Source organism: Pteropus alecto, unplaced genomic scaffold, assembly GCF_000325575.1.
Source record: "Pteropus alecto unplaced genomic scaffold, ASM32557v1 scaffold49, whole genome shotgun sequence".
In the NCBI taxonomy this organism is placed as follows: Eukaryota; Metazoa; Chordata; class Mammalia; order Chiroptera; family Pteropodidae; genus Pteropus; species Pteropus alecto.
Genome location: NW_006443131.1, coordinates 1,747,867 through 1,761,082, shown reverse-complemented (window position 1 = coordinate 1,761,082; position 13,216 = coordinate 1,747,867). Strand labels below are relative to the sequence as shown.

Genomic DNA, 13,216 nt, shown 5'->3' with positions numbered 1-13,216 from the left:
CGGTGCGGGAAGAAAGTTAGGTGGAGAGTTTAACAAAATCAGATGGATAAAATGTGGACGGTCCTGAAGGCTGAGCAACCGATACACGGGAGTTAATTAGACCATTTCTCTACTTTTGGGTATGCTGTGGAAAACATCGGAATAAATTCCATACAAGTTTATTATTGGGTTAAACTCTGTGCTGGGCTCTGGGCGAAACACAATGACGATGTGTCCCTCTTCTCAAGTTTCAAGTGGGTGGGGAAGACAGGCAAGAAATCAGGCCCTGCCCCTATCTGGGGATCCTGCCAAGTGTAGTCAAATTCCTGAAGACCAAGTAGAATGGTAGTTGCCAGCCTAAAAAAGCATTGTATCTACCTGGAGATCTAGAGGGAAGTCCCGGAAAATGTCATTACGTAGTCAATTATGACCCAGGTGAGAGGGTGTGACATGGCTATCTCTTGGCAGGTTTGACTTTGCCGGGCCAGTTCTCCTCCATCTTGGGAGTGGAGTCCGTAAGTGAAAAACAGAAGCCTCAAAGGAAGTTAGAGATCGGGTCAACAGAACCTCAGAGGCTAGGAAACACCTCGGGAAAAGCACAAAGTTGAAAAATAGGGAATTCTGACTCCACGTTCCCAGGCCTACACCACAAAGCCCCAGCGTTGCCACGTCACCCCTTCCTTTCCCACTCGGCCCTGTGCAGTTGGCCAGACGCACCTACGCATGGCTGCAGCTCTGGGTGGGCTAAGGCCATTCCGGAGAAAAACCCAGAGCAGAATTTTGTAGAAGTGATCACAAGGAAGAGGATGGACAGAAAACGGAGAGCAGAGCCCAGGGTGGGACAGCCCTAGATGAGCAGCCTGTTTATTTGAGGTGTGCAGAGCATTCTTCTCTGAGTTTTATTCTTTCGAGTCACTTGCATTTGAAATTTTTACTTTCACGGTCACGTGATCTCACTGAACTCTCACCAGTAAGTTTCCCTTTTGGCTTGGATACTTGGGTTCGAGCCTTCCAAGTTTAAAGCGGCAGAATCGATTTCGCCTGCCTTTAAGTCTGCCCACATTTTCACGACTGACGTCCTTGCGGTGCTTGTGGACCCTTCCTTCAGATCTGCCTCTCCCTTTCTTCGCCATCTGTCAAGGTCCTAGGTCATCGCTCTAGGTGTACAGGTAAGGGACATTCAGAGGTGTCGCGGGAAGCCCAGAGCAGTCCAGAGAGCGAGTGACCCTTTGAGGAAGGGGGAGGACACTAACAGGGGCATGTGGAGGCCGGGGGTGGGGTGGGGGAAGGGGCACGGCCTGCTCAGCCAGGGCAGACAGGGCACAACTCCAGAAGAGGGGCTCCTAGCTGATTCAGTGGCCACCTGGCTTGTCTTCTGTGGTTTGAGAAAGTCAGGGGCAGCAGCCAGCTGGCTCAGCCCAGGAAAGGAGGGCAGTCAGGAGGTCTGGAAGGGCTCTCAGGCCCAGCCCAGCCCCCACTTTCTTGTAGATTTCTCTATATAGGATCATATCATCTGTGAAATACAGGTATTTTAACTTCTTTTCCAATTCGGCTGTTTTTAAATTTCTTTTTGTCTTGTAGTTCTGACTAAAACTTTTAGGATGATGTTGAAATAGCACTGGTAGTACCGGTTATTTTTACAGAATGATTTTTTTTTTTTTTTTGGTCCCATAATGATGACATCCATTTATGTTGTAGGTCGTTCAGCCTTTCAGGCACCTTTCCATAAGGGTCAAGTTACTGCGATTCAAGTTAGCAGAGCAGGAGCCAATGGGGTCAAGCCCCAGTGGGCTCAGTTGCGTGTGCGTAGGGCTGAGGCTTCTAGTTTATGCTGAGTACTTTATATACATTATCTCATAGTATCATCCTCGATGAACAGATTAGGGAAGCCAGTTTCGAGGAAGCTAACTGAGGATCAGAGATGTTAAATGATTTGCTTAAGTTAGAGAACCAGTAGGTGACAAAGCTGGTCCTGCTGGGGTTGTACTAATATGCCATTCAGCTGCACAGGAAGATGACGAAAACCGAAATGTGTAGCAAAGGTGATAGCCGAGAACCAAAGTGGAGTGCATTCCCAGCACCCCCGGAGCACAGCCCTTCCGGCTCCAGCGCCACCCCGCCCTCAGCCCCGCTCTGCTCCTTTAGGCTGACGGCCTTGGGCGTCAACCATTGGTTGTCCTTACAGGGCCTCATGCTCGTACGAGAGGAAGCGGCCAATCAGCGCGGCTTGGCCCCGCCCACCCAGCCTGCGCCAGGAGGCGTTGTCGCGGCCCTCCCGCCGCATGCCGGGAATTGTAGTCTAATGAGGCCTTCCTGCCTCGGACGAAAGGAGATCAAGAACTACTCGACCCAGGTGGCTGAGCGCGGAGCGGTGCCACTTTTAGGAATACTCCACGAAAAACCTGCAGGGTGAGCCGGCTTCCAGGAACAGGTGAGAGGGTTTGTGACCGGCTCTCGGAGACTGCGGGTGGGGATGTGGCCTTACCTCTGTAGCACAGGGGGCCCGGCCTGTTGCGTCGGAGTCCCCCCCCGTGTTTGGGGTCGATGGGCCCGACTGGCTGACCCTCTGGATACGCGGAAACTCCCGAGCTCTGTCGTGAGCTTTCTAGGCACCCCTAATATGCCCGATCCCGGGTTGCTCCTCTACGACGCGCCCTCCTTCCTCGCCCGGCGTTGCTCCGGGGCTGTCTCCGCTGTCCCGGCGACCACTGTGGGGCTCGGGGCGCCCAGTCTCAGCCCCAGGCTACATGCCGTAGCACGCAGGGGTTCCGGCTCCATTTCTTCTCTTCTTGGGGGCGAGCCCGCACCCCTTTCACCGCCTACCAGGGAAGACCTGGGTTCTAGACCTGTCGCTGCCACTGCCGTCGTATCTCCTTACCTTCTAGAACCTCACTTTGACCAATAAAATAGGGTTACTTAAGGGTCCTCTCAGGCCCTAGTCCTGAGGTACTTTGCTCTTTCTCCAAGACTTGGAGGAAGAAGCCGAGAGTAGCAATTCCAGAGGCTCCCTGGAGGAGGAGTTGGCGGGCGAGGAGGATAACATGAGGTGGCATTAAGTTCTAGCCATCTGTTTTAAGTGTGATCAGTGGAGTCTCAGCCACCCAGCCATCCTTTTGGTTCACTGCATTTCCTTCTTTCTGTAAATGCTCTGAAGCTCAGTCCAGAAGAGGGCGGGGCCAGGGTCCAGAAGTAAAGGGCTAGGGGTGTGTGTATGGGGGTGACCTGGGGAGCTGCCACCGTGTATCTGCCTTTGGTGCTTGCCCCTGCAGGGAGTGCTGGGTGCTTCCTCCCTATGCCACCCCCACATGATGCCCCTGTCCCGCTGGCTGAGGTCTGTGGGGGTCTTCTTGCTGCCAGCCCCCTGCTGGGTACCCCGGGAGAGGTGGCTGGGTACCCTGCGGCGGCCCTCCCTGGTGTATGGGGGCTCAGTCCTGGGGGCCTGGCACAGTGCCGGCTGCTGGTGCCAAGCGTGGACAGAGGAGCCTCGGTGAGTGTGGTGGGGTGAAGGGCCTTGGGGAGGGGAGGGCTTGATCAGGTTTCTGACTTGTCCTCTTTCTCCTCAGGGCACATTACTCCTCCCTCAGAATGAATGGAGATCAGAAATCGGATGCTTTCATGCAAGAAAAGCAGAATTTCCTCCAGTGTTTCCCAGTGATCATCAAGGTGCTGACCGATGACTTGGAACACCCAGAGATAAAGGAAGTTCTTGCCCGGCTCAAGCAGGTGAGGGATCTGCAACTTAGAGTGAATCTTTGGTCACTCTGCGTATGTGTGGGATCCAGCTGTGGCTTTGGGGGAACTTTGGACAGGTGTGGGGGCAGGCTTTTACCTGGGTGACTCCAGATCGGCTCTGGAGGGGCCTGTGCCCAGGCAGGTGTACTTCCTCACCTGTTGTCCTGCCTTGTGGTTCTGGAGGGCCAAGCTGCTTTGCATGGGTGGAGACCCCTGTGGGTGAAGGCCTTGCACCTTATAAGTCTTTTGTTGAGAAAGGAAATTACGTGTCCAGAAATCATAAGGTGCCACCTTGGGGACAGGGTGAAGGCGGTCAGATATGGGCCTGAGTGAAGCTAGTGTATCTTCAGAAAGTCCTGCTCTGGGACAGGAACTGTGGCTTCCGTACGTACACTGCCTAAGGCTTTTATTCTTTCGGGGTAGCTAGTAATCCCTCTTTCTAAGCGCTGTCTCATTCGCCTGAGGAGAACCACGTTAAAGGCGCTTCTACCGGATGGGGGTGGAAAGGCAAGCCTGCCAAGCAGATTAGATCTGGTCCTCAGCAGGGCAGCGGAAGGCAGATGAGGGGTCCCAGCAGGAGACAGCACTGGAGCCGTGGGGAATGGGTACCCCAACTTGGGTCCCCTCCAAGCTCTCTTCTGACCAACTTTGAGGAGGGGGCGCCGTGTCTCTGATACAGTGAGAGAGGCTTTTCATTTGCAGATAGGTTGAGCTGTGGGCGGGAGGAGGTGGCTGGGAAAGGAGGGCGGGCTTGGTTGTGAGGAGGTCTAGGGGAGGTGGAGGTGGGCGGAGCCTGGGTGTGCCAGCCATGCCCACAGCTTGCCCAGTTTTCCTGGGTTCACGTTGGGAGCAGGGTTTAATGTGCACTGCTAAACTTACCGAGGTACACACGCAGAGGGACAGCCTGGGGTCCTGGGGGGCCGTCCAGCTGTGCTTCAGGACTTGGGGGACGAACTCAGGGAGTAGCCATTCCAGGGGCTCCCTGGGGGAGAAGCCGGGGTTGAGGAGGACAGGGAGTCGGGGCTGGGAGTAGGCGAGGGAAAGGAGAACTCGGAATTCGGCTCTGCTCTGCGGGCCCTGATGCTCTGTGCCCTGCGCTACCCTCCAGGTCCTGGAGTACAATGTCATCGGTGGCAAGCATCAGCGGGGTCTGCTGGTGCTGATCGCGTTCCGGGCGCTGGTCGAGCCGAGAAAGCAGGACGCCGCGAGTGTGCATCGGGCCCTGGTGGTGGGCTGGTGCGTGGAGATGGTGAGAGCTATGCCGGAGGGCCGGGGAGGAGAGGCTCGCCGGAGTGGGGTGCCCTGCACGGGGCCGGGCGGACAAATTAGGGGACCTCCCTTGCCAGCAAGGACGCGTTTGAACTGGGCACAGAGGCGTCAGCAGTCCTCTGAGCAAAGTGACAGTTCTTCCAGAAGACTAGTCTTAAGCAGAGATGGAAGACAAGCAGCCCACTGATAGTTTTCGAAAATGGTTTAAAGTTAAGTCTCCTAAATGTAACAAAGACTAGATTTCCCATAAAAACCCAGATTGCTAGCATCACTTGGAAAATTGCCAGATCTGGGTCCAGCTCCCCTGCAGCAGCAGTGGGCGGGTGGCCCGAGGTCGCTCCCGCGACCACCCGTGCTGTCCTGCGTGGGTCCGCCTCGCTCCGCTCCGCCATTTCCTTGCCTCCTACACCCAGATCGCTTGGCTGTGGAAGGTGTGTTTGCTGGCCTGGCCTAAGGGCTTCGTTAGTGACAGCGGCACTGGGTGCCGGGAGGGGTGCCAGGCCCTGAAGAGGGTGGCGATGAGTCTGGAAGGGAAGCCGCTCAGGGCTTGCTGAGGAGAGGGGCCGCCGGTCCAGGTGGGGCGGGGAGCTCGGTCGGCCATGCTGCGGTCCCGGTCCTAGCAGAGCAGGCAGAGCTGTGCCCGGGGGGTGTTGAAAATGCCAGTCTGAAGCCTGCGAGATGGGGCTGGAGAATGGGATTCACTCCGAGGAGGTATAAGACGATGACATCATCCCGGGATAGGGCTCTTTCCGTGACAGGGGTGTCCCTGTAGGGATCAGGAGGGGCTGAGGAGCCCAGAAACATGGGGGCGACAGGCAGGGGCGGAGCAGAGGCGCAGAGCTGTGGGGCCGTGGGCGGTGTGGACCGGAGGGCCAGCAGCGCACCTGTAGAATCAGCTGCACCTGGGTTCACCTGGGCGTGGTTTTTAAAATCACGGCTAAAATGCTGTCACTTCTCCAAGATGCCATTTGAGTGTTCACCCTTGTTTTAACTTGGGTGATTTTAGTTATAATTTCCACTTCTGTCTTCTATTCTACCTCATCTCCTTCACCCTCTTATTTTTCTGTTTCAGTATTTACCTCCTAAAAACAAGGATAGTTGCCCGTATAACCACAACACCATGATCACCTCTGCCTTAGTGTGTTAGGGCTGTTGCAACAAATACCAAGGACTGGGTAGTTTACAAACAAGATAAGTTTGTTTCTCACAGTTCTGGACGCTGAGAGGCCAAGGTCGAGGCGCCAGCATGGTGGAGTGAGGGCCAGCTTTCTGGTTCGCAGCTGGTTCCCCACGGGGGGGATGTGGGTGAGGGCCCTGTGAGTTCCCTTTTCCCGAGGTCCTGCCTCCTGAGGGTTAGGGTTTCAATATTTGCATTTTTAAGTCTAGGCCAGTCGCCTGGCAGGATAGCGCAGGGCCCCATGTGGGAGTGGACACATCCCTCAGGTCACACTCAGGCCAGGCCCTCGTGAGGACAGGGCACGGGCGTGTCCCCGTTGCTAACTTCTCTTTGCAGTGCAGGCCTGGGAGGACCTGGGAGGACCTCCGAACAGCCCGCAGGTTCTTGATTACTTGATCGGCTCTGGCACTGGTGTGGTTTTTATTTTTAATGCCTACAGCACCCACTCCCACTCACCTCCCGATTAGACAACTGCTGATCTACTTGCTGTCACCAGAGATTAGTAAGCATTTTCTAGAATTTTATAGAAATGAAATCATATGTTCTCTTCTTTGGTCTTGTTTTTTTTACTTAGCATAATTATTTTGAGATTCATGCATGTTGTAACATTTATCAATAGATGATTCCTATTTATTTCTGACTAGTACTCCACAATTTTTAATTTTTATTTTTTTATTATTTACTTTTTTAGGTGAGACAACCCTTGATTGATCTCACAGATTGCAGGGACCTTGTCAGTTTACAATCCCTTGTTTTTAATGCCTACAGCACCTGGTCCTCCTAGGTGGCCTCCCATCCAAGTACTCACCGGGCCCGACCCTGCTTAGCTTCTGAGTTCGGACGAGATCGGTGTGTCCAGGGTGGCATGGGGCTCGCCTAATAAATAGAAAGTGCGGCTGGGCCGGAATCACTGTAGGGGCGGCCACAGAGTGGGGACAGTCCCGGTAGAAACCAGAGGGTTTTGCAGTCACTCTTGGGAAAGGCAGCAGACCACTCCAAATAAACACGGCGTCAATAAAACATGTACCTCAGTTGTGGAAAGCCCCACCCCACCCCACCCCAGGGTGAGGCCAGAGGCCAAGGAACAGGTGGGTGCCTCCTTCCCCAGAGCCTGGGTGGGCCTGGCCCTTTCACACCACCTACACGTGAGCTGGGGGGCTGTGTCGCGTGCTTCCTCTGAGCAGTGGGGCCCTAGGATGCACACAGGTCAGGATGAGCGAAGATTCAAAACCATGTCTCGAAAAGCTCCTTCAAGGGACCAGAGTGTGTAGCCCAACAGCGAGAAGTACCACGGGGAAGGTTATGCATGTCATTCTTTTATTTACTGATCAGACGAACATTATGACACGCCGGCTGTAGGACAGGCGCCGGGCTGGACTCTGGGAATGCCCAGAGGGTGGTGTCCCTGCCTCCAAGCGGAGTCTCGTGGGAACCAGCAGGTCCAGGCGGCATCCGGCCAATGGCATTAAGCATCTTCGCTGATGCTTAAGAGGTGCATGAGGCCCGTGGCTGAAAGTTCCTGGGAGTCAGACTGCAGTCCCGTCCATCAGACCTGCACCCCCAAACGAGCTCCCCGAGGCGGGGCCCTGCTCCTGGGCGTTGGGTGCCCGGGAGCAACACGGGCTCAGCTTTCTCTTTTGTTGGTCAATGCCAAGTCAGGTTGCACGAGGAAATCTTACTTCACGCATCCTTGAGGGTTTGGGCACGCGTGCAGTGTGTGACGGTGTTTCATCTCGCTGACACCAGACAGTTCTAAGGCTGCTCGTCTGGGGATGTCAGAGAACAAGAGCGCTCTCGTCCCCTCTCACATCTGGGGCACAGACCGGTCCTCGGCTTCCCCACCCGGCTGCTTTCTTAGCTCTCAGCACTTCTCCAAAGCCACGGGTGGGAGGGACAATTACGAGAGGCCCGAGGGTCTCACGCCACTCTCCTCCTCCTCCTAGCTCCAGACCTTCTTTCTGGTGCTAGACGACATCATGGACTCATCCATCACCCGACGGGGGCAGCTCTGCTGGTATCGGAAGGTAAAGCGGGCGTGGGGGCAGGCCACGGGGAGTGGTTACATGGAGTCTGTCCAGGCGTTCGGAGTGACAGGTATCGGTTTTCCTCTGTGCTCCGGACAGCCAGGCGTTGGCTTGGATGCCATCAACGACGGTCTTCTCATCGAAACGTGTATCTACCGCCTGCTAAAGCACTACTGCCGGGAGCAGCCCTATTACCTGAACCTGATGGAGCTCTTCCTGCAGGTGCTCTCAGGAGCCGTGGCTTCTGTAGGACAGCCCCCCAAAACCTAGCTGGGCTTGCCCGGAAGAGGAAGAGAGGGAGGGGGGCGGAGGGGGTGGGGCCGGCATGGCGGGAAGGGAGCCCCGTCCCTGTGTGCTTGGAGGAGGGAGTGGTCAAGGGCTGCGTGTGTGTGTGTTGTGAACATGGGCCTTGAGTTTTGGGGCCATCTCCCCTCTCGCTGCCTTTTGGCCTGTGCAGTTGTCATCTGGGGTGGGATGTAGGGCCCAGGATTTCGGGATTCCTCAGCCCTGGAGAAATCCCAGCTCATGGGCCGTCTTCCTACTCAGAGTTCCTACGTGACAGAGATTGGACAGAGCCTGGACCTCATCGCAGGCCTCCAGGACAAGGTGGATCTCTCAGGATTCACTGAAAAGAGGTGAGGGACAGCGGGGACCCCCTGGACGGGTGACGGGGGGCTCCAGGCGGGCACTGCCCCTCTGAGGAGTCATCCTCCCCACCACTCAGGTACAAGACTATCGTCAAGTACAAGACAGCTTTCTACACTGCCTACCTTCCCGTGGCTGCAGGCATGTACATGGTAAGAGAGCCTCGCCTCTCCGCCGCCCACTGATGTGGCCTTTTGGACAGGAGGGCACAGGATAATCTGGTGTTCCCCCTGAATGGCCGTGTGACATTTCCTCAGCCGTAGGATGAGGGCGAACCCCCACCTCCCAGGATTGTAAGGGCTCACGAGGCTCGTGGCAGGGAAGTGGCCAGCCCGTCGTAGGGTGACAAGAGGCCCTCCGTCAGAGTCGGGGGGGGGGGGGCGACCGGACCCACAGGCTCCCATGGGGTGAGCCGTCTCCCTTGACCTTGCTTTTCCAACTTGCCTTTCCACCCTGAGAGAAGTTGGGAATGGCAAAAACGTCAGGAAGAGGGATCAGGGCCCCGAGAATGCATTCCTCTTTGCTGGGACTTGCAGGAAGGCCCAGCCGAAAAACAGTGGGGTAGAGCTTGGGCCACCTTGTCACGGAAGCCAGGGTGCCTGAAGGGAGAGAGGATCTGGGGCTGCCCTCGGGTGCGACCACACGGGAGGAAGGTGGGGGCCCCTTGGCGCTCGGCTCACTCACGCCCTTTCGCTGTAGGCGGGCATCGATGGGGAGAGGGAGCATGCCACCGCCAAGAAGATCCTGTTCGAGATAGGGGAGTTCTTCCAGATCCAGGTAAGGGGGGTGCGGGGGTGCTGGCCGAGCGGGGGCTCCACCTTTCCTCCCGCCCTGCCTTGGAGCCTCTTCATTCCTACTTCTCTGTGCCCAGGACGATTACCTTGATGCCTTTGGGGACCCCAGTGTGACAGGCAAGATTGGCACTGACATCCAGGACAACAAATGCAGCTGGCTGGTGGTTCAGTGTCTGCAGAGGGCCTCCCCGGAGCAGCGCCAGGTCCTGCAGGTGCTGAGGGGGCTGTGGACCCCGAGCTCATGAGGAGGGGTAGAGCAGTGCTGCTCAAGTGGGGGTGATTGTGCCCCAGGGGACATTTGGCAATGGCAGCAGACGTTTTTCTGTTGTCACAACTTGGTGTCTGTTCTGGTGCCGTAGGCAGGTGTCTAGTGGGCGGAGGCCAGGGGTGCAGCCACACATCTTAAAATGCACACAGCAGCTCCCCACAGCAATGAATTATCTGCCCCCAACGGGCAGCGCCCAGGCTGACAACCCTGGGGTGGAGGAGGCTCTGGGCAGGGTATCTGAGCACGTGGGATGGGGCGGGGGACCAAAGCTTAGACGCTCATGGAAACTGGAGGCAGGACTCCACTGAATGTCACGGGAGGTGTTCTGGGGCGTGGAGGGGATCTGGAGGTGCTGGAGAAAGGTCGATCCTGTGTTCCCGCCTGCCACACCTTCCAGGAGAACTATGGGCAGAAGGAAGCCGAGAAGGTGGCCCGGGTGAAGGCGCTCTACGAGGAGCTGGACCTGCCGGGCGTGTTCTCGCGGTACGAGGAGGACAGCTACCGCCGCATCACGGGGCTCATCGGGGACCTCGCCCCGCCCCTGCCCCCTTCCATCTTCCTGGAGCTGGCACACCACTTCTACAAGCGCAAGAAATGAACTGGAGTGTGGCGCGGGGGGGCCCAATAAACGACACAAGTCCTCGCCTCTGGCTGATGGTTCTTGGGGAGTGCGACGTGTAGCGAAGCCAGTGTCGCCACAGGCTGACTGATATAAACAACAGCTATGCTCTTACGGCACATTTCTGCTCACAGAAAACCATCAAAGTTCTAATTAAGACCCAAACACTTCTCATAGTAAACAGTGAAGTCACTGTGAGCTGTACATACACAGAAGAGATGACTAAAAGCCAGATAGGTTGGTTTCTCACCCGCCTTTTCCACTAAGGATGGTGGGTGGCCAGAGCCCCACCCGGCGGCCCAAGGTGGGAGCTCACCAGGGACAGGACCCCCCAAGGGTGCACTCACCTACATCGCCTGACTGGGACAATGTAGACACCAGCTCGCCACACTGCACATCTGGGATGTGGGAGGAAGCCAGTCCCTGGAGAAAACCCACGCAAACACAAGGGACCTGGCCAGAACCCATTTTCTCCCTCTGCCAGGGTGTAAGAAAGAGGCGGGCGAGAGGGTGTTGCTCCCAGGCCGCTGTCCTGTAGCCCCCGGCTACGCTCCGGCTTCCACCGGCCAGGGTGGGGGCGGCTGCGGACACCAGGCCTGCTTCCGAGTCCCCTAGGGCGGAAAGCTTAGTGCGTGGATAACTGCGAGACGGACCTAGGTGGGTGACAAGCAAGACGTCAAGTGCTGGGGGCCGGGTCTGAGCCACGCCACGCCCATGCGTGAAGGGGCGCGGCTGCGCAGCGCTGGCGGGTTGTCCTAGCGCCCCTCCCCTCCAGTCTGCGGGGACCGGCGGGGACCGTGGGAGCCTCGGAGCCCGAGGCGGTAGCGGGTGCAGGAGGACCGTGGTGAGGAGGGCTCGGCGCAGGGGTGAGGATGAATGGGGCGGGCATGCGGGCACGCAGAGTGGGCCTGGGGAGGGGGCAGTAAAAATGAATAGGGGCGGGGTGGTGGCTGAATGATAGACAAGCGTGGAGAGAATGGACCGACACAGCGGGGTCCCCGCAGGGGGAAGGCGCACCGAGGCTGGAGCCCCGCGGCCGGCCTTTCGGGATGCTCCGTCCTGCCCCCGCGCCCGGCCCTACCCCGCACTGGGCAGCCAGGCGCGCACCCGTCCGCCTCCCTTTCAGAGCATTCGGGCGGGGCCCCCTCGGCCGCCGCTTCCGACAGTGATTGCGGCAGAGACGACCCGGGTCCATTCTGAGCTGCATCCTTTTCCACGCCCCCGCACCTCCACAGAGATGCAGAGCGCAGCCGCATTCTCTGACCTCCCGCCCCATTCCCGGGGGGTTACAGTCGACTCCACCTGCAAACACTGCGGAGGAAACTAAAGGCCGGTGGATGACCATTTGCATCTCATTTGAATATTGTCCTAGGAAGCCGGCGCCTTCCCAGGCCTGCTCCAGCCGTCAGTCACCTCGGTGTCCTTTCCACGGCCCGCGCCCTCACTGGCTGGGGTTCGCCATCCCTGTCTTCTAGATCTGCATCTGCGGTTGCCAGGTAGGCGGATGTGAGAGGCCCGGCCCGCCCGATTCTCTAGAGGCCACCCCGTTGCCGCCGGCACCATGCTGTCCCCTCAGAGGGCTTTGCTCTGCAACCTCAACCACATCCACCTCCAGCACGTCTCTCTGGGCCTGCACTTGTCCCGCCGTCCTGAGCTCCGAGAGGGGCCCTTGAGCACATCCCCTCCCCCAGGGGATACCGGCGGCAAGGAGAGACGCGGCCCCTGCAGCGGGACCCTGGTGGACGCCAATTCCAACAGCCCAGCCGTGCCCTGCCGATGCTGCCAGGAGCACGGGCCGGGCCTAGAGACCCGGCAGGGCCCAGAGACCCGGCAGGGCCCAGCTCAGGAGGACGAGGGGGCTGCCTCCCCCTCGGACCCGGGCTGCTCGTCCTCTCTCAGCTCCTGCTCCGATTTGAGCCCTGATGAGTCCCCCATCTCAGTCTACTCGCGGGACTTCCCTGGCGACGAAGATGTCCATCCGCAGCGCTGCATCATCCCCCTGGAGCAGGGCGCCCCACTGGCTCCCGGGGACCCTGGCGCCTGCTCTCCCGACAGCTTCTGCTGCTCTCCCGATTCCTGTTCCGGAGCTTCCTCGCCGCCCGGCCCCGGCCTGGACTCTAACTGCAACGCCCTGACCACCTGCCAGGACCTCCCTTCCTCCGGGCTGGAGGAAGAGGACGAGGGTGGGGAGCTGGAGGCCCCCACCTCCGAGCTCCCAGAGGCGGATGACGGCAAGATCGACGCCGAGAAAACCGAACCCAGTTGGAAAATCAACCCCATTTGGAAAATTGACACAGAGAGCGCTGAAGCCGGCTGGAAAATCACTGAGAACAATAACTCTGGCTGGAAAATCAACGGGAATACCAACTCTGGGAGGAAAACCGAACCTGGAATATTCGACTCCGGTTGGAAAACCAACACGGGGATAACCGAGTCTGGCCCGAAAACAGATGCAGGGAAAAGTGATGGGGGATGGAGAAGTGACGTCAGCGAGGAGCCGGTGCCCCACCGGACAATCACGTCCTTCCACGAGCTGGCCCAGAAGCGCAAGCGGGGCTCCGGGCTGCCCCTCGTGCCGCAGGCCAAGAAAGACCGCAGCGACTGGCTCATCGTGTTCTCGCCCGACACCGAGCAGCCCCCCACCGGGTCTCTGGGCGGCTCCGCGGCGCCTGCCCGGGAAGTCACCACCTTCAAGGAACTTCGCACGCG

At 58.0% G+C, this 13,216-nt stretch overlaps 2 protein-coding genes and 1 pseudogene across 5 annotated transcripts in view; 2 read left to right on the top strand and 1 right to left on the bottom strand.

Moving 5' to 3' along the window:
- The first annotated feature begins 2,253 nt into the window (after positions 1-2,253).
- FDPS (farnesyl diphosphate synthase) lies at positions 2,254-10,531 on the top strand. Of its 3 annotated transcripts, XM_006923527.3 has the most exons (11): positions 2,282-2,410; positions 3,249-3,466; positions 3,543-3,702; positions 4,820-4,960; positions 8,101-8,181; positions 8,281-8,403; positions 8,728-8,816; positions 8,906-8,978; positions 9,526-9,603; positions 9,698-9,832; positions 10,286-10,531. In XM_006923527.3, the coding sequence occupies exons 2-11, from the start codon at positions 3,285-3,287 to the stop codon at positions 10,484-10,486; spliced, it is 1,263 nt and encodes a 420-aa protein (XP_006923589.1). In that variant the 5' UTR covers positions 2,282-2,410; positions 3,249-3,284; the 3' UTR covers positions 10,487-10,531. The 3 variants fall into 3 exon arrangements, with proteins under 3 accessions (XP_006923590.1, XP_006923589.1, XP_024896595.1); XM_006923528.3 differs by lacking the exon at positions 3,249-3,466 and having other exon boundaries at positions 2,254-2,410; XM_025040827.1 differs by lacking the exon at positions 4,820-4,960.
- On the bottom strand, positions 6,917-7,034 carry LOC112472179 (annotated as a pseudogene).
- A 624-nt stretch (positions 10,532-11,155) lies between the features above and the next one.
- Positions 11,156-13,216, top strand: part of RUSC1 (RUN and SH3 domain containing 1) — a 9,054-nt gene continuing 6,993 nt past the window's right edge. For both annotated transcript variants that reach the window (XM_025040825.1, XM_025040824.1), the window contains exon 1: positions 11,156-13,216. This exon is cut by the window's right edge and continues 251 nt beyond it. In XM_025040825.1, coding sequence (XP_024896593.1) covers positions 12,069-13,216 — 1,148 coding nt within the window. In that variant the 5' untranslated portion in view covers positions 11,156-12,068.